This window comes from Procambarus clarkii, chromosome 47 (genome assembly GCF_040958095.1).
Source record: "Procambarus clarkii isolate CNS0578487 chromosome 47, FALCON_Pclarkii_2.0, whole genome shotgun sequence".
NCBI classification, from domain to species: Eukaryota; Metazoa; Arthropoda; class Malacostraca; order Decapoda; family Cambaridae; genus Procambarus; species Procambarus clarkii.
The window spans coordinates 27,789,537-27,810,172 of NC_091196.1; the positions used below are offsets into that span (position 1 = coordinate 27,789,537).

The following is a 20,636-nucleotide window of genomic DNA, read 5'->3' on the forward strand; positions in this document are numbered from 1 at the left end:
AGCACTTAGAACGGGTCAGTATAAGGATTTGGGATGGGACGGGGGAAAGGAATGATGCCCAACCACTGCAACCTGCTCTCGCACAAAACAGCACATATATGATTTATTGCTTATAGTTACTATTTAGCTTATAAATAAGTACATATGTGACATATTCCAAACCATGTTTTTTTTTTCAAGGCATTAACTTTTTCTCTCAGTTTTATTAAACAATAGAGATTTTATACAAAATTTGACAATATCCTGAGTTACTTTACAATTTATTTAAATATTTAAGTTTTGTTTTATAGTTTTTATAAAGCTGTAAAATCAATATAGGTATAGGTTCAGTACTAATTGTAATATCTTAACATACTAAGAAGGTTAGGTTAGGCTATGGTTTTCTATTCAGCTTTTCAAGGTAAACTCAAATATTCACAATAAATTAGTATGTCACATATGCACTTATTCTTAAGCAAGATATTGACTATAAGCAAGTGCGAGAACGGGGATTCCCCGAACGGTCGGGAAATTGAACGCCGACCTGCATGAAACAAGACCGTCGTTCTACCGTCCAGCCCAAGTGGTTGGGGTGATGGAACTCCCACGATGGTGTATACCTAGCGTATATACATATATTTAAAAGCTTCCTGTCCCCGACGAAAGGAATTATTGAGAGACTTACGAGCGGGTGAGTCTACTGAATATTGTTGAGAAAACACGTTCTGAGATGAAGAATAAAACTAGTTTCAATACTCATTATTTTTATTTATTTTTTGTTGAATTTAAGGTAGATTAGGTTAATTTATTTTTAAATTTAAGTTTTTTTTTTTTTAATTTGAATTTGGTTTGCAGGCGATGAGTCACAATAACGTGGCTAAATTATGTTGACCAGACCACACACTAGAAGGTGAAGGGACGACGACGTTTCGGCCCGTCCTGGACCATTCTCAAGTCGACTGTGACTTGAGATTGGTCCAGGACGGACCAAAACGTCGTCGTCCCTTCAACTTCTAGTGTGTGGTCTGGTCAATTGAATTTATTTTTATTTTAATTCTCAAGGCAAATGACCTTCGACAAGCCGCCAGCTTCCTGTCTTCGTCGAGGCTACTAGGGTTAGTGGCCCTTGTGTTAAACAGGTAAATCATGTAATTTTATATTTATATGTTGTCTAGACATTTATATGTTGTCTAGACATTTATATGTTGTCTAGACATTTATATGTTGTCTAGACATTTATATGTTGTCTAGACATTTCAACGAAACTCAAGGAAAGAGTTTTTAAATATAAAGTCAGTGAACTTATAAATAATGAGTATGACAACTAACTCTCGATAGATACTTCACGCAACCCGTCCTCGACTCAAGTCCATTCCATCCAGCGGTCGACCCCAAAGATGCATTAATAAATGTTAACATGCTATTCATTCAAAACGGGAATGTTCTCAAATATAAATTAATATTATAATATATTAGTATATTGTGCATATATAGGCATAGGTTTGGTTAGGTGTTTAGGTTCTGTTGGCGATTATTTTTATTTGTAGTACGTGGGTGAAGCATATAGAACGTTGTGGTTCGAACAAAATTCGTCAGTGAAGCACTTCTTCCGGAAGTGTTTGGACGTCATCAGTTGTGAATCGTGTAAACCGTTTTTCATTCATAAACAAGGGGTTTGGCGGGTGCATGGAATGGACTTTGGGTCTCTGTTTATGAGGACGGGCTTGAATGAACAGCATTATAACATTTATGAAAGCATCAATAGGGGTCGACCGCTGGATGGAATAGCCTTGGTCAGAGGACCTGTCCTCTGGAAACCTGGAAACCCCTGGAAACACAAACCGAAACTGTCTCTATTTTCCGCTTGTTACAACTTGTAATAAAGTTGTTACATCTTGGCTTAACGTGTTTATGACGTATTAGAACGTTGTTACAACTTGCTATATTGGTTGTTATAACTGGTTAGGTGGTGTTAAAACTTGTTCTAACGTTGTACCAACGTCGTAGTTTCGGTGTGTGTTTGGCGGGAGGTTGCCACGTGATGTCTTTACAGATTTGCCAACGGAACCTGAACACCTAACCTAACCTATTCCTAATTATACATAGAACTTTAATGTAATGTAATACTATTGTAATATTAACTTATGAGAACAAACCTATTTCTCTATTTCTAATACACAACATGTTAGAACTGATGAATGTGTCTAGGGGGGGAGGGGAGGGGGGGGCATGGCCGCAGCTTTAACGAGCCTGGCTCGATGACAGGTTTCCCACAACCTGCAAATGCAAATAATTGTCAAGTACCTAAAAACTAATATATAATAGTATTCATATGTGTATTGAGAACCCCGACAATTGAAGACACAGTCGGTTCACATCAATGGGGTCGGCCGCTGCATGGAAGGACCAGGCACGAAGGTGGAGTGGGTGGGGGGGGAGGGGGGTTCTGGGTCGGTAAACAACTGCAGACTGGCCGACGACTTGCGCGGAGTTGGGAGAGGCGGGTCAGCGCAGAAGGTGGCGGTAGAGTTGGACCAAGTTGGTGTCGAAGTGTTCACCCGGAACATTGTCCATGTTGGGCTTCCTGCCCCGCTGTGTCTTGGTGTGCCACACTAGTACCTGTAGGGAGGTCACGCTGGGTCAACAGGGAGGTCACACTGGGTCAACAGGGAGGTCACACTGGGTCAACAGGGAGGTCACACTGGGGTCAACAGGGAGGTCACACTGGGGTCAACAGGGAGGTCAGACTGGGGTCAACAGGGAGGTCACACTGGGGTCAACAGGGAGGTCAGACTGGGGTCAACAGGGAGGTCACACTGGGGTCAACAGGGAGGTCACACTGGGGTCAACAGGGAGGTCACACTGGAGTCAACAGGGAGGTCACACTGGGTCAACAGGGAGGTCAAGCTGGGTCAACAGGGTCACACTGGGGTCAACAGGGAGGTCACACTGGGGTCAACAGGGAGGTCACATTGGGTCAACAGGGAGGTCAAGCTGGGTCAACAGGGTCACACTGGGGTCAACAGGGAGGTCATGCTGGGTCAACAAGGAGGTCATGCTGGGTCAACAGGGAGGTCATGCTGGGTCAACAGGGAGGTCATGCTGGGTCAACAGGGAGGTCACACTGGGTCAACAGGGAGGTCACGCTGGGGTCAACAGGGAGGTCACACTGGGTCAACAGGGAGGTCATGCTGGGTCAACAGGGAGGTCATGCTGGGCCAACAGGGAGGTCACGCTGGGTCAACAGGGAGGTCACGCTGGGTCAACAGGGAGGTCACACTGGGGTCAACAGGGAGGTCACACTGGGGTCAACAGGGAGGTCACACTGGAGTCAACAGGGAGGTCACACTGGGGTCAACAGGGAGGTCACACTGGGGTCAACAGGGAGGTCATGCTGGGTCAACAGGGAGGTCATGCTGGGCCAACAGGGAGGTCACGCTGGGTCAACAGGGAGGTCACGCTGGGTCAACAGGGAGGTCACGCTGGGTCAACAGGGAGGTCACACTGGGGTCAACAGGGAGGTCACACTGGGTCAACAGGGAGGTCATGCTGGGTCAACAGGGAGGTCACGCTGGGGTCAACAGGGAGGTCATGCTGGGGTCAACAGGGAGGTCACACTGGGGTCAACAGGGAGGTCACGCTGGGTCAACAGGGAGGTCATGCTGGATCAACAGGGAGGTCATGCTGGGTCAACAGGGAGGTCATGCTGGGGTCAACAGGGAGGTCATGCTGGGTCAACAGGGAGGTCACGCTGGGGTCAACAGGGAGGTCACACTGGGGTCAACAGGGAGGTCACACTGGGGTCAACAGGGAGGTCACACTGGGGTCAACAGGGAGGTCACACTGGGGTCAACAGGGAGGTCACGCTGGGTCAACAGGGAGGTCACACTGGGGTCAACAGGGAGGTCACGCTGGGTCAACAGGGAGGTCATGCTGGATCAACAGGGAGGTCATGCTGGGTCAACAGGGAGGTCATGCTGGGGTCAACAGGGAGGTCATGCTGGGTCAACAGGGAGGTCACGCTGGGGTCAACAGGGAGGTCACACTGGGGTCAACAGGGAGGTCACACTGGGGTCAACAGGGAGGTCACACTGGGGTCAACAGGGAGGTCACACTGGGGTCAACAGGGAGGTCGCACTGGGGTCAACAGGGAGGTCACACTGGGGTCAACAGGGAGGTCACACTGTCCCTGACTTGAAGCATTAAGTCTATGTTAAAACACTAGTCCTACACCAACATGGAGAAATAACCCACAACAAATAATAATATTTTCCCCTGTTCATAATTTGTAATCCTGGTTGATACCTGGTTGATACCTGGTTGATACCTGGTTGATACCTGGTTGATGGGGTTCTGGGAGTTCTTCTACTCCCCAAGCCCGGCCCGAGGCCAGGCTCGACTTGTGAGAGTTTGGTCCACCAGGCTGTTGCTTGGAGCAGCCCGCAGGCCCACATACCCACCACAGCCCGGTTGGTCCGGCACTCCTTGGATCCTGACACTGTGTTGTGAATGACTAAATATTGTACCATGGGCCAGAAGATACACATAACATACAGCACCATACACCGGTGGTACAGTATAACATACTGAACCACGGACAGGTGATTCAGTATTATTGATCGTAAACGAGTCTCGGCGACTATACACGAAGTAATGAATGCAATATTTAAAACGGCCTCGTACTCTACAAGTGATATCAAACCATATATATATATATATATACACGTCTAGCAAAGGCTACACTTGTATATATATGAATAAGTTTGAGAAGTTATAAATACGTGTCTCGTGCGGGTCATCAGGCCCTTCTGCGTTGATTCCTTCGTTCAACACCTGACCTCAGTGTTCACACTGAACAAACACATCGCGGCGCGAACGGTTTGTAAACAATGTTTGTGTGACTGAACAAAGCATCACTATAGAGCTCTAAGTGATTGTAGAGAGAGAGAGAGAGAGAGAGTGGCGTGCTTGGGTTTCAAGCGTGCTAAGCTGTAAATGGCTTCGTGTTCTAAGCTGTAAATGGCTTCGTGTTCTAAGCCGTAAATAGCTTCGTGTTCTAAGCTGTAAATGGCTTCCTGTTCTAAGCTGTAAATGGTTTCATGTTCTAAGCTGTAAATGGCTTCGTGTACGAAGTTGAAAAGGGCTTCGTGTTCTAAGCTGTAAATGGTATAAAAACAGTCTGAGGACTGACTGACCTGGCTACAGTCTGCAGGACTGACTGACCTGGCTACAGTCTGCAGGACTGACTGACCTGGCTACAGTCTGCAGGACTGACTGACCTGGCTACAGTCTGCAGGACTGACTGACCTGGCTACAGTCTGCAGGACTGACTGACCTGGCTACAGTCTGCAGGACTGACTGACCTAGCTACAGTCTGCAGGACTGACTGACCTGGCTACAGTCTGCAGGACTGACTGACCTAGCTACAGTCTGCAGGACTGACTGACCTGGCTACAGTCTGCAGGACTGACTGACCTGGCTACAGTCTGCAGGACTGACTGACTTGGCTACAGTCTGCAAGACTGACTGACTTGGCTACAGTCTGCAGGACTGACTGACTTGGCTACAGTCTGAGGACTGACTGACTTAGCTACAGTCTGAGGACTGACTGACTTAGCTACAGTCTGAGGACTGACTGACCTAGCTACAGTCTGCAGGACTGACTGACCTAGCTACAGTCTGTAAAACTGACTAACCTGGCAACAGTCTGAGAACTGATTGACTGACTGACTAACCTCGGTGCAGCCTGAGGCTAGAGGCTCAAGATCTTCCAGTTCCAGCCTGAGTCTCCTGAGGAAGCCATCCTCGAGGTAGGAGACTCGGTGAGGGACGGTGGCCGTTGGGTTCGCATGCAACAGCCTCAGGTTGACAGCGAAGCCCGCCATGTCCAACGCGAACTTCCTTCCGCCCTGAGGAAGAAGACAGGACTCGATCTCAGGACTGTGACGCGGCGGATACTTACTTACTTCCGCCCCTGAGGATTTATTCTACAAATGTTGATTCCTTGATCATTCATCGGTGGAGAGACTCATCTGAAAGATGTCGTATAGGGGGAGACTCGCCTGGAAGATGTCGTATAGGGGGAGACTCACCTGGAAGATGTCGTATAGGGGGAGACTCACCTGGAAGATGTCGTATAGGGGGAGACTCACCTGGAAGATGTCGTATAGGGGGAGACTCACCTGGAAGATGTCGTATAGGGGGAGACTCACCTGGAAGATGTCGTATAGGGGGAGACTCACCTGGAAGGCGTTACAAAGGTGTTAGCGGACAAAAAGAGGAGTTCTAGGTACCTGGAAAGCGTCATGGAAGCCGACCACCTTCCCGCCCCGCACGATGGGAGAGCTGACGCCCAGTTCGAGGATCATCCCCACGGGAAACACCGAGGCCTTCTTCGTCTGCCTGATCTGTTGGGACCGGTATGTGGTTACGTGGGACGGGTATGTGGTTACGTGGGACGGGTATGTGGTTACGTGGGACGGGTATGTGGTTACATGGGACCAGTATGTGATCAGTTTGGACTTTACGTTCGGGAAATCCCGATTCCGTTTAATATATAATTTTATATATAAGACATTTTAGAAACATTTGCCCAGCTCAGAGCGGAGCGAGAAAGAGGTCCCACCCCCCTACAGGAAGAGGTCCCACTCCCCCTACAGGAAGAGGTCCCACCCCCCTACAGGAAGAGGTCCCACCTCCCCTACAGGAAGAGGTCCCACCCCCCCCCCCTACAGGAAGAGGTCCCACTCCCCCTACAGGAAGAGGTCCCACTCCCCCTACAGGAAGAGGTCCCACTCCCCCCTACAGGAAGCGGTCCCACTCCCCCCTACAGGAAGAGGTCCCACTCCCCCCTACAGGAAGAAGTCCCACCCCCTACAGGAAGAGGACCCACCTATAAGAAGGCCAGCCAGGTACTCAAGACCCACCTGATGGAAGAGTCGGACGTCGTAGGAGTTGTCGTCGTCAGCGAAGTAGAGGACGCCGTGGGTCGCCTCCTGCCTCAGCCAGCGGAGACCCTCCCGTCTGTAACACCACCACACTTCCTCTCTTATTGTGCACGTGACCGTCCTCTGCACGTGCGTATGTGTGTGTACTTAACTAATTGTGCTTGCGGGGAGCTCTGACTCTTTGGTCCCGCCTCTCAACCGTCAATCAACTGGTGTACAGGTTCCTGAGCCTATTTGGCTCTATCATATCTAACTTGATGCTGTGTATGGAGTCAGCGTCCACCACATCACTTCCTAATGCATTCCATTTGTCTACTATTCTGACACTGAAAAAATTCTTTCTAACGTCTCTATGGCTCATGTGTGTGTGTGTGTGTGTGTGTTTGTGTGTGTGTGTTCTCACCTAGTTGTGCTTGCGGAGGTTGAGCTTTGTCTCTTTGGTCCCGCCTCTTAACCGTCAATCAACTGGTGTACAGATTCCTGAGCCTACTGGGCTCTATCATATCTATATTTGAAACTGTATATGGAGTCAGCCTCCACCACAACACTACTTAATGCATTCCATTTATTAAATACTCTGACACTGAAAAAAATCTTTCTAATGTCTCTGTTGCTCATCTGGGCACTAAGTTTCCACCTGTGTCCCCCCCTTGTTTGTGTTCCACCCGTGCTAAAGAGTTTGTCATTGTCCACCCTGTCAATTCCCCTGAGAATTTTGTAGGTGGTTATCATGTCTCCCCTTACTCTTCTGTTTTCCAGGGATGTGAGGTTCAGCTCCTTTTTTTTCTCTCGTAGCTCATTTCTCTCAGTTCTGGGACGAGTCTGGTGACATACCGCTGATTCTTCTCTAGCTTTGTCTTGTGTTTAACTAGGTATGGACTCCAGGCTGGAACTGCATATTCCAAGATTGGTCTGACATAAGTGGTATACAGGGTCCTGAACGATTCCTTACACAAGTTTCTAAAGGCAGTTCTTATGTTGGCCAACCTAGCATATGCCGCTGATGATATCCTTTTGATGTGGGCCTCTGGGGACAGGTTCGGTGTGATATCAACCCCCACATCTTTCTCTCAATTTAACTCTTGCAGGATTTCACCTCCCAGATGGTACCTTGTGTTCAGCCTTCTGCTCCCTTCGCCTAATTTCATTACTTTACACTTTCCTGAGTTGAACTTTAGCAGCCATTATCTAGACAATTCCTCCAGTTTGTCCAGGTCATCCTGTAGTCTCTGTCTTGATTCTTCTCATAATTTTTGCATCATCAGCAAACATTGAGAGGAATGAGTCTCTACCCTCCGGAAGATCGTTTACATATATTAGAAACAGGATGGGTCCAAGTACTGAGCCCTGTGGGACTCCGCTGGTGACATCTCGCCACTCTGATGTCTCCCCTCTCACTGTGTACTCACCTATTTGTGCTTCCAGGGTTGAGCTCTGGCTCTTTGGTCCCGCCTCTCAACAGTCAATCAACTGATGTACTGCTAGGTTCCTGAGCCTAATGGGCTATGTCATACCTATATGTGAAACTGTGAATGGAGTCAGCCTCCACCACATCACTCCCTAACGCATTCCATCTGTCAACTACTCTGACACTGAAAAAGTTCTTTCTAACGTCCCTGTGATTTATTTGGGTACTCAGTTTCCTCCTGTGTTCCCTTGTTCGCGTACCACCAGTGTTAAACAATTTATCGTTATGTATCCTGTCAATTCCCCTGAGAATTTTGTAGGTTGTAATCATGTCTCCCCTTACTCTTCTGTCGTCCAGTGTCGTGAGATGAATTTTCCGCGGCCTTTCCTCGTAACTCATGCCTCTTAGTTCTGGGACTAGCCTAGTGGCATACCTCTGAACTTTTTCAAGCTTCGTCTTGTGCTTAACAAGGTACGGGATCCATGCTGGGCCCGCATACTCCAGGATTGGTCTTACATATGTGGTATACAGGGTTCTGGATGATTCCTTACACAGGTTCCTGAAGGCTGTTCTGATGTTAGTCAGCCTCGCATATGCTGCAGATGTAATTCTTTTTATGTGGGCTTCAGGAGACAGGTTTGTTGTGATATCAACTCCTAGATCTTTCTCTCTGTCTGTTTCATAAAATACTTCATCTCCTATTCTATATCTTGTGTCTGGCCTCCTGTTTCCACCGCCTAGTTTCATTACCTTGCATTTACTCGGGTTGAACTTTTGCAGCCATCTGTTGGACCATTCACTCAGTCTGTCTAGGTCATCTTGTAGCCTCCTACGATCATCGTGTGTGTGTGTGTGTGTGTGTGTGTGTGTGTGTGTGTGTGTGTGTGTGTGTGTGTGTGTGTGTGTGTGTGTGTGTGTGTGTGTACTTACCTAGTTTTGCTTGCGGGGGTTGAGCTCTGACTCTTTGGTCCCGCCTCACAACTGTCAATCAACTGATGTACAGATTCCTGAGCCTACTGGGCTCTATCATATCTACACTTGAAACTGTGTATGGGGTCAGCCTCCACCACATCACTGCCTAATGCATTCCATTTGTCAACTTCTCTGACACAATTTTTTCTATGGCTCATTTGGGTGCTCAATTTCCACCTGTATCCCATAGTGCGTGTGTCCCCTTGTGTTAGTCTGTATTTATCCTATCAATTCCTTTGAGAATCTTGTATGTGGTGATCATGTCCCCCTAACTCCTCTGTCTTCAAGTGACGAAGTTTAATTCCTCGTAGCTCATACCTCTCAGTTCGGGTACTAGTCTGGTGGCAAACCTTTGAACCTTTTCCAGTTCAGTCTTATGCTCCATGGTGGAGCTGCATACTCCAGGATTGGTCTGGCATATGTGGTATACAAAGTTCTGAATGATTCCTTACACAAGTTTCTAAAAGGCGTTCATATGTTGGCCAGCCTGGCAGGGACCACAGGTGCATCAAGGATGGGCTGAGGGACCACAGGTGCATGAAGGATGGGCTGAGGGACCACAGGTGCATGAAGGATGGGCTGAGGGACCACAGGTGCATGAAGGATGGGCTGAGGGACCACAGTGCATGAAGGATGGGCTGAGGGACCACAGGTGCATGAAGGATGGGCTGAAGGACCACAGGTGCATGAAGGATGGGTGGAGGGACCACAGGTGCATGAAGGATGGGTGGAGGGAGTGCAGGTGCAGCTGGGGGCCTACTCTGCCCACAGGAGGATGGATGTCGGCCGTGAGGCAAATGTAATGTGGGCGGATAGCTGGTGTGTGTGTGGGGAAGGGGGGGAGATGTTGTCATGGTTACACAAGACTCGTTAATGCTCGCCACCATCCACCATCACCACTACCTCCACTACCACCAACACCATCACTACGACTACAATCACCACTACCACTATCACCACTCCTATCACCACCACTAACTCTACCATCAATACCACTACCACTTAGACGACCACTACCACTATCACCACTACCCAACACCACTAAAACCACTACCACCATCACCACCACCACCACCACTATCTAAGATAGAGATATAGGATAAGGGATAAGGATAAACAAAAATAAGAGATGACGACTCACCAGCAACACTAAACATGGTGTTTCCTCAAGACTGCCACAGACACAGAGAAGAACGTAGCATGACACGCCCAGAGAGGCAACTGACCTATCTATCGACCTATACTATATCTAGTATACAATATAGGACGATGTTATGCCCGAAACGCTTTGCGTAATAGTGGCTTTAGGCATTGTATGTACTAGCTCTACCTATAAGTCAACCAATCTTTGTAAAAATTTATTGTATGTATGTCCCTTACCTAAATAAACATTTTTTTTTTATAGTATACTGTACACTATCGTCCTCCAGTACACAGTGGAACTAAAGGAACTGGATAGACCAAGAAACAGGCTAAGGTTAGGTTAGGTTACAGATCTGGAGATTACAGTAAGGGCTCTGTAGTCTATGTAAGTCCTATAGTTCTGTAGTTCTGTAAATCTAAGTTCCGTAGTTCTGTAAGGGTTCTGTTCCCATTTCTCGAGAGGAACAGGACAACTCGAGAGGAACTTAAAAGCACGGAGAAGTACAGAGGGTTAGGACCAGAGGAAAATAGAGACCAACTACAGTGAGTTGGTTAATGGTTACACCAGAGTCAGGAGGGAAGCTGAGAGACAATTTGAAAATGACACAGCAGCGAAAGCTAAGGATCAACCAAAGCTCTTTTATAGCCATATAAGGAGAAAAACAGCAGAGACCACCTGATAAGGCTAAAGAGGCAGGGGGGGAAGTGTTACGGAAACCGACAAGGAGGTGTGTGAGGAACTAAACAAAAGATTCCAGGAGGTCTTTTCAATGGAACTAATGTGGAGACCAGACCTGAGTGATGAAAGCCCAGAGGAAACACTGGATGACATAGTAGTCAGATTGGAAGAGGTTAAAAAACACCTGATAGAACTAGATTCAATAAAAATCATTTGGGCCAGACTTAATGGTCACCAGTGGCCTCGTAGCCTGGTGGATAGCGAGCAGGACTCGTAATTCTGTGGCGCGGGTTCGATTCCCGCACGAGGTAGAAACAAATGGGCAAAGTTTCTTTCACCCTGAATGCCCCTGTTACCTAGCAGTAAATAGGTACCTGGGAGTTAGTCAGCTGTCACGGGCTGCTTCCTGGGGGTGGAGGCCTGGTCGAGGACCGGGCCGCGGGGACACTAAAGCCCCGAAATCATCTCAAGATAACCTCAAGATAACCATAGCTACGGAAGGAGGCTGCAGAGGTGCTGTGTCACTCACTGATGTTCTTAATAAAACATTCGAAACTGGAATTCTTCCAGAATCATGGAAAAAGACATATATAGTTCCAATATTCAACAAAGGGGGACAGAGATGGGACATTACAGACCAGTGTTACTGACAAGTATTCCCTGTGAAGAGCTAGAGAGAGCCCTCCAAACACACACCGAAACTACGACGTTGGTACAACGTTCGAACAAGTTTTAACACCTCCTAACCAGTTATAACAACCAATATAGCAAGTTGTAACAACGTTCTAATACGTCATAAACACTTTAAGCCAAGATGTAACAACTTTATTACAAGTTGTAACAAGCGGAAAATAGAGACAGTTTCGGTTTGTGTTTCCAGGGAGTAATCAGGTCGAGAACAATGGAGCATCTAGAGAGGATAAACTGCGCAGCAGAACGACAGCATGGGTTAAGGAAGGGAAAGTCATGCCTGATAAACTTGATCGAGTTCTATGACAGGGGCCTGACAGCTGAGTAGATAGCGCTCGGGATTCGTAGATCTGAGGTTCCGGGTTCGATCCCCGGTGGAGGCGGAAACAAATGGACAGAGTTTCTTTCAACCTGATGTTTCTCTTCACCTTGCAATAAATCGGTACCTGGGAGTTAGACAGCTGCTACGGGCTGCTTCCTGGGGGTGTGTAACAAAAGGGAGGTCGAGGACCGGGCCGCGGGGACGCTAAGCCCCGAAATCATCTCAAGATAATTTCAAGAATAATATACTACAATACGACAGGAAAAAGAGAGTTGGGTAGATTGCGTTTTCCCGGACTGTCAAAAGGCTTTTAAAACTGTTCCCATGAGTCTCGTGAACAAGATGGAGAAGCAAGCTGGGGAAATTGGGAAGAGACTAAACTGGGTAAGGGAATACCTGAAGGAAAGTTTCTTTCACCCTGAATGCCCCTGTTACCTAGCAGTAAATAGGTACCTGGGAGTTAGTCAGCTGTCACGGGCTGCTTCCTGGGGGTGGAGGCCTGGTCGAGGACCGGGCCGCGGGGACACTAAAGCCCCGAAATCATCTCAAGATAACCTCAAGAAGAAGGACAGAAGACAAAGAGTCAGAGACGAGGTCTCCAGCTGGAGGACTGTAACAAGTGGGGTCCCCCAAGGAGGGGTCCTGGGACCACTGCTGTTCCTAATTTAAGTTAATGATCGCCTCGAGGGAGTGAGCTCATACATGTCAATGTTTGCGGACGATGCCAAAATTATGAGGAATGTAAAATAGAGAGCTGCAGAATGTTACAAACCCAAACTCCATGAGAGCATAACAAATGGTTGCTGGAGTTCAATCCTAATAAGTGTAAGGTGATGAAGATGGGGAAGGAAGAAGACCAGAAGGTGTCTACACCATTAATGGACGGTAATTGCAGTAATCTGAGAAAGATTTGGGAGTGTATATAATACCATCACTAACACCAGCGGTACACACACAGGCAGGGTGACATCGGCAGCATATGTGACGCTGGCAAACATTAGACACCCGTTTAGAAGCCTAAATCAGGCCACTATCCAGGTAATCTACACAACGTATGTTAGACCAGTACAGGAATATGCAGCACCGGCCTGGAATCCTGGCAGTGTAAAGCATAAAACTAAAACAGAAAAATGTGTAGATATTTACTACCAGACTCCTGGCTGAGCTGGGTTCGATCCCAGGCGCCGGCGAGAAACAATGGGCAAAAGTTTCTTTCACTCTATACCCCTGTTACCTAGCAGTAAAATAGGTACCTGGGTGTTAGCCAGCTGTCACAGGCTGCTTCCTGGGGGTGGAGGCCTGGTCGAGGACCGGGCCGCGGGGACACTAAAGCCCCGAAATCATCTCAAGACAACCTCAAGATACCCTGTACGGCTGGTCAACAAGGAGAATGCACTGAGAGAAGAAGTTGTGGAAGCCACCTCCACCCACAACTTTAAGCAAAGGTTCGACAAAGATATTGAGTGTCAGAAGAGTTAAGCCTTAACGCAATAGGTTCATCAAGGCCAGTAGGCGGGGCACCAAGAGCTAGACCTCACTTCCCCGTTGTCACTGATAGGTAAGTAGTGATAGGTAAATACAGCCATAACCAGTACCACAACTACCACCACCACTATTACTACAACTGCCATCACTACTACTACCGCACATATCACCACGACTACCATTACTACAAATATTACCACAACCACCATTAACATTAATATTAACACTACTACAACTAATAATACTATTACCATCGCTACCAATATCACCACCACCACTATCTCTGCCGCCACTAACCTCTTTTACCACTACCACTGTCATTACTACCACCACAACCACCATTTCTCCCCCACCACCACTACGACCATCTTCACCACCACGTTCAGCACCACCACCACCATTTCACCATCCTCGACACCACCACTACGACCAACTTCACCACCATCACCACCACCTTCAAACCATGATCACCACCTTCACCACCACCATCAGCAGCTTCGCCTTAATCTCCACCACCATTTTACTACCACCACCAACTTCATCACCACCATCACATTCACCACCACTACCACCATCACCTTCACCAACACCACCACCTTCACCACCAGTACCACCACCATCAACACCACCACCTTCACCACCACCACTACCATCAACACCACCATCAACACTACCACCTTCACCACTACCACCCACCATCAACTCCACCACCTTCACCAGTACCACCACCATCCCCACTATCTTCACCACCACCATCCTCACCATCACTTTCACCACCACCACCTTTACCACCATCACAATCTTCACCACCATCACAATCTTCACCACCCCCACCATCCCGCCACTTTCACCACTATCACCACCATCCCCAGCACTTTCACTACCACGACCACCTTCACGACCACCATCACCACCACCTTCACCACCACCTTCACAACTATTGTCATCAGCAGCAATGAGGATTTTGATGATAAAAATACAGAAATTTGCTTACCGACGCGGCTGGAAGCACAAGACTTACACAAGCGCAACACACCTTACGTCATCAAGACACTGATCGTCGCCTCTGCACGAACTAACCCAGTTTTTAATCAATATTTCTAGTTTAATTTGAAACACTAGAAATTTCATACTGTTCGCATTATCTTTTATCAGGCTTATCTCGTCTATAATAATAATAATAATAATAATAATAATAATAATAATAATAATTTATTTGCAAGAAGGTATAATGAGTTAGTGAGATTATGTAGGATTGGTATTTTTACATTCATGCAAAGCCACAAATACGCATAACTTTTCGGGCAAGTCCTTAATCTAACATATCAGATAAGGTATGTTAGAGTTATATAGAGGTAAGATATGTACCCTAACATATCAGGGTACATTGTAGCAAGGTTTTTATATTAACAACTAACTACAACATAAGTTGATAGAGGTGAGTATACTGATAAGGATATATGTCTTAAGTACTAATATTGGGGAAGTGGGTAGTACAAGATACAGTGTGAGTTTGAAGCACAAGATTGGAAACTATGAGGATGAAATTAGGTAGTTTTTGGTTTTACTTTTGAACAGGGGATGGGATGGGTTGGGCTATTTTTTTTTAATTCATGAGGGAGTGAGTTCCAAAGACTGAGTCCTTTTATTTGCATGTGATGTTTGCACAGATTTAGTCTGACTCTGGGGATAGCAAAGATATATTTATTTCTGGTGTGTTGCTCATGAGTTCTATTACATCAAAGAAATGTTTCAGATCAAGATTAGCATTTCGAAACAAGGTTTTGAACATGTAGATAGCACATGAAAATATGTGGAGTGTATGTTTAGCATGTTAAGGGACTTAAACAGAGGATATGTGTGTTGTCTGAAGACAGAGTTTGTTATAGTTCTGATAGCAGATTTTTCCTGAGTGATGATAGGCTTGAAGTAATTTGCAGTGGTTGGACCTCATGCACAGATACCGTATGTAAGATAGGGATAGCTTAGTGCGTAGTATAATGAGAGGAGAGCAGTGAAGGAACATAATATCTGATTCTAGAAATTATACTAATAGTTTTTTTAGAATTTTTTGGCAGTGTTGTAAGTGGGTGCTGAAGTTCAGTCCCTTGTCTATGTATAGGCCAAGGAACTTCTCTCATTTTTATTGGCAATATTAAAATTGTCTATCTGAAGTTGAATCTGATTTGATGATTTACTACCAAATAAAATGTAGAAAGTTTTTTTCTATATTTAATGTTAGTAAATTGACTTCCACGAGTGGACTTTTTTAATTCACTGTTGACAATATTATTTAGTACTCGCCTAGTAGTACTCACCAGGTTGTGCTTGCGAAGGTTGAGCTTTGGCTCTTTGGTCCCGCCTCTCAACTGTCAATCAACTGATGTACAAATTCCTAACCCTACTGGGCTTTATCAAATCTACATTTGAAACTGTGTATGGAGTCTACCTCCACCACATCACTACTTAATGCATTCCATTTGTTAACTACTCTGACACTGAGAAAAATCTTTCAAATGTATCTGTGGCTCATTTGGGTACTAAGTTTCCACCTGTGCCCCTCTGTTCGTGTTCCACCAGTGGTAAAGGGCTTGTCATTGTCCACCCTGTCAATTCCCCCTGACAATTTTGTAGGTGGTTATCATGTCTCCTTTTACTCTTCTGTTCTCCAGGGATGTGAGGTTCAGCTCCCTAAACCTTTCCTCGTTGCTCATACCTCTCAGTTCTGGGACTAGTCTGGTGGCATGCCTCAGAATCTTATCTAACTTTGTCTTGTGTTTAACTGGGTATGGACTCAAGGCTGGAGCTGCATACTCCAGGATTGGTCTTACATAAGTGGTATACAAGGTCCTGAACGATTCCTTACACAAGTTTCTAAAGGCAGTTCTTATGTTGGCTAGTTCAGCCGCTGATAATATCCTTTTCATGTGGGCGTCTGGGGACAGGTTCGATGTGATATCAACCTTCAGATCTTTCTCTCTATTTGACTCTTGCATGATATCACCTCCTAGATGGTACAATAGTCAAATAGTATAGGTTTTTAATAGTCAATACACCCAAATAGTATAAGGTTTAAGATAAGATTAGTATAAACATAATAGGTTTAAGAATGTTAGAAACATTTGACAAATAATTGATGTATATAAGAAATAGGAGAGGTCCCAATATGGACAATATGTAGTCATCAACATGCTCTGGATCTTACATAGTCATCAACATGCTCTGGATCTTACATAGTCATCAACATGCTCTGGATCTTACATAGTCATCAACATGCTCTGGATCTTACATAGTCATCAACATGCTCTGGATCTTACATAGTCATCAACATGCTCTGGATCTTACATAGTCATCAACATGCTCTGGATCTTACATAGTCATCAACATGCTCTGGATCTTACATAGTCATCAACATGCTCTGGATCTTACATAGTCATCAATATGCTCTGGATCTTACATAGTCATCAACATGCTCTGGATCTTACATAGTCATCAATATGCTACTGATGACTATTATATTTGGTGTCTGTCATTGATATAGGAACGAATATAGTCCAGAGCAAGGCCTCGGATACCATAGTGGTGAAGTTTAAGAGGTAGTTATGATTTACAGTATCAAAGGCCTTCCTCAGGTAAATGAAGAGCTCAATTGAGTACTGATTTTAGTCAAGATAAAAATGTCCTCTTTGCAATTTATTATTTAAATTGCGACAGGATAAATGCTTTTTTATTTTATTTTAGTTTAGAATTTGAGCGAGACGGTAATGAGAGGGGAAGATGTTGAGCGGGCAGCGAGGTGGGCGCCGGGGCTGAGTATTAATATACAGGAGGGTCGGGGGCGATGATGTCTGGGAGTGCGCTCTCACGCTCCTGCCCCTTGTTGACTCCCGGGCACTCTTGCTCAACACTTCCCGCCATGCTCACCGCCACCTCCTGTGAGGAGCCTGCGTCTTCCATGTGGAAGACGCAGCCATGCGCTAAATATGACGTCGTGTTAGGAGCCTGCGTCCTGGAGGTGGAAGACATAGCCTTGCGCTAAATATGACGTCGTGTTAGGAGCCTGCGTCCTGGAGGTGGAAGACGCAGCCTTGCGCTAAATATGACGTATTAGGAGCCTGCGTCCTGGAGGTGGAAGACGCAGCCTTGCGCTAAATATGACGTCGTGTTAGGAGCCTGCGTCCTGGAGGTGGAAGACATAGCCTTGCGCTAAATATGACGTATTAGGAGCCTGCGTCCTGGAGGTGGAAGACGCAGCCTTGCGCTAAATATGACGTATTAGGAGCCTGCGTCCTGGAGGTGGAAGACGCAGCCTTGCGCTAAATATGACGTCGTGTTAGGAGCCTGCGTCCTGGAGGTGGAGGACGCAGCCTTGCGCTAAATATGACGTGTTAGGAGCCTGCGTCCTGGAGGTGGAAGACGCAGCCTTGCGCTAAAAATGACGTCGTGTTAGGAGCCTGTGTCCTAGAGGTGGAAGACGCAGCCTTGCGCTAAATATGACGTCGTGTTAGGAGCCTGCGTCCTGGAGGTGGAAGACATAGCCTTGCGCTAAATATGACGTGTTAGGAGCCTGCGTCCTGGAGGTGGAAGACATAGCCTTGCGCTAAAATGACGTATTAGGAGCCTGCGTCCTGGAGGTGGAAGACGCAGCCTTGCGCTAACTATGACGTCGTGTTAGGAGCCTGCGTCCTGGAGGTGGAAAACGCAGCCTTGCGCTAAATATGACGTGTTAGGAGCCTGCGTCCTGGAGGTGGAAGACGCAGCCTTGCGCTAAATATGACGTCGTGTTAGGAGCCTGTGTCCTAGAGGTGGAAGACGCAGCCTTGCGCTAAATATGACGTCGTGTTAGAAGCCTGCGTCCTGGAGGTGGAAGACGCAGCCTTGCGCTAAATATGACGTCGTGTTAGGAGCCTGCGTCCTGGAGGTGGAAGACATAGCCTTGCGCTAAATATGACGTATTAGGAGCCTGCGTCCTGGAGGTGGAAGACGCAGCCTTGCGCTAAATATGACGTATTAGGAGCCTGCGTCCTGGAGGTGGAAGACGCAGCCTTGCGCTAAATATGACGTCGTGTTAGGAGCCTGCGTCCTGGAGGTGGAAGACATAGCCTTGCGCTAAATATGACGTCGTGTTAGGAGCCTGCGTCCTGGAGGTGGAACACGCAGCCTTGCGCTAACTATGACGTCGTGTTAGGAGCCTGCGTCCTGGAGGTGGAAGACATAGCCTTGCGCTAAATATGACGTGTTAGGAGCCTGCGTCCTGGAGGTGAAAGACGCAGCCTTGCGCTAAATATGACGTCGTGTTAGGAGCCTGCGTCCTGGAGGTGGAAGACGCAGCCTTGCGCTAAATATGACGTGTTAGGAGCCTGCGTCCTGGAGGTGGAAGACGCAGCCTTGCGCTAAATATGACGTCGTGTTAGAAGCCTACGTCCTGGAGGTGGAAGACGCAGCCTTGCGCTAAATATGACGTCGTGTTTGGAGCCTGTGTCCTAGAGGTGGAAGACGCAGCCTTGCGCTAAATATGACGTCGTGTTAGGAGCCTGTGTCCTAGAGGTGGAAGACGCAGCCTTGCGCTAAATATGACGTCGTGTTAGAAGACTGCGTCCTGGAGGTGGAAGACGCAGCCTTGCGCTAAATATGACGTCGTGTTAGAAGCCTGCGTCCTGGAGGTGGAAGACGCAGCCTTGCGCTAAATATGACGTCGTGTTAGAAGCCTACGTCCTGGAGGTGGAAGACGCAGCCTTGCGCTAAATATGACGTCGTGTTTGGAGCATATAAAATACTTTTTCTGGATTGACAGTGACTGTTTATAGTGTATACGAATAAAACCAGGGGTCATGGATAGAAACTTAGGAAAATAATAAATCTAATTTTCAAAACCCAGACATTATATTTAAATTGATGATTTCATATTCTAAATTAGGTTAATATTTTGTTAACACTATACATAATCCTTAATACATTTTCATTCATTCTATAATTCGGTGCTCAAAACTATATTTCATAATTTAAGAAAGACTCTTAGAAGGGCATGATAAATTATAAAGAAAATATTAGATTTTCCATATTTTTTTTTTTTAATTTTTGTATTACTAAGATTCTATCTGCTTGTTCTCATCCTATCTCCTTATCCTCATATGCCAGCTTTTTGTCCTCATTTCACAGCTTTTTTTCCTCATTTCAAAGCTTTTTTCCTCGTATCCCAGCTCTTGTCCTCATATTCCAGCTCCTTGTCCTCATATCCCATCTCATTGTCCTTATATCCCAGCCCTCGTCCTCATATCCCAGATCCTTGTCCTCATATTCCAGCTTCTTGTCCTCATTTCCTCAGATCCTTGTCCTCATATCCCAGCCTCTAGTCCTTATATCCCAGATTCTTGTCCCTCCTGATGGCAATATAGTCTTATCTGCTTGAGGCTTTCTCCTCATAATTATCTTAATTAGTTTTATTGTCAAATCTTTTCGCTATTACTTTTATTACCAGTTTTGATCATTTTTATATGCCAAATTTTGAACCTTGATTGATCACCGTCTTTATGTTAGAGCTTTTTAAACAATTCTGTTTCAGAATTTCACAGTTGTTCGGCTGTTATGTGGTACCTGTTTTCTTTTCTGTCAACCGGTCAAAAATGTGACTTTTTTGACATCCAAAGAAAGTTTAACGTTTTTTAATACATTTTGTAGAGGGCCGGGAGGGGAGGTAAGAAACTAAATCTAACGTTCCCTAGACGTATTATGGTACGTCTTTAGGGTACTGAATTATTATGCTTAATCTTGCGAATTTTAGGTCTTGGATTCCTTATTTAGCCCTGTGACAGGTTAGCTGGAGATTCAGATCACTTTGTTTCACCTTATGAATGTTTATGGACGCAATTTCATACCGACTCTTGTAGGATTGTAAAACCAAGCCCCCCCCCCCCCAAAAAAAAAAGGAAAATAATTAAAAAGCAATTCCATTAAAATTATTGCAGCTATAGCTGCCAACCCTTGATAATTATTAATGAATTATATTATTAC

At 46.2% G+C, this 20,636-nt stretch overlaps 1 protein-coding gene across 1 annotated transcript in view; it reads right to left on the bottom strand.

The window, feature by feature from the left end:
- Positions 1 to 726: 726 nt before the first annotated feature.
- LOC123763107 (galactosylgalactosylxylosylprotein 3-beta-glucuronosyltransferase S) overlaps positions 727 to 20,636 on the bottom strand; it is a 48,010-nt gene continuing 28,100 nt past the window's right edge. Inside the window, exons 5-8 of the mRNA XM_069302194.1 lie at positions 6,906 to 7,002; positions 6,273 to 6,386; positions 5,715 to 5,888; positions 727 to 2,598 (exon numbers count right to left, since the gene is read on the bottom strand). Coding sequence (XP_069158295.1) covers positions 2,485 to 2,598; positions 5,715 to 5,888; positions 6,273 to 6,386; positions 6,906 to 7,002 — 499 coding nt within the window. The 3' untranslated portion in view covers positions 727 to 2,484. The remainder of the gene's footprint in view (positions 2,599 to 5,714; positions 5,889 to 6,272; positions 6,387 to 6,905; positions 7,003 to 20,636) is intronic.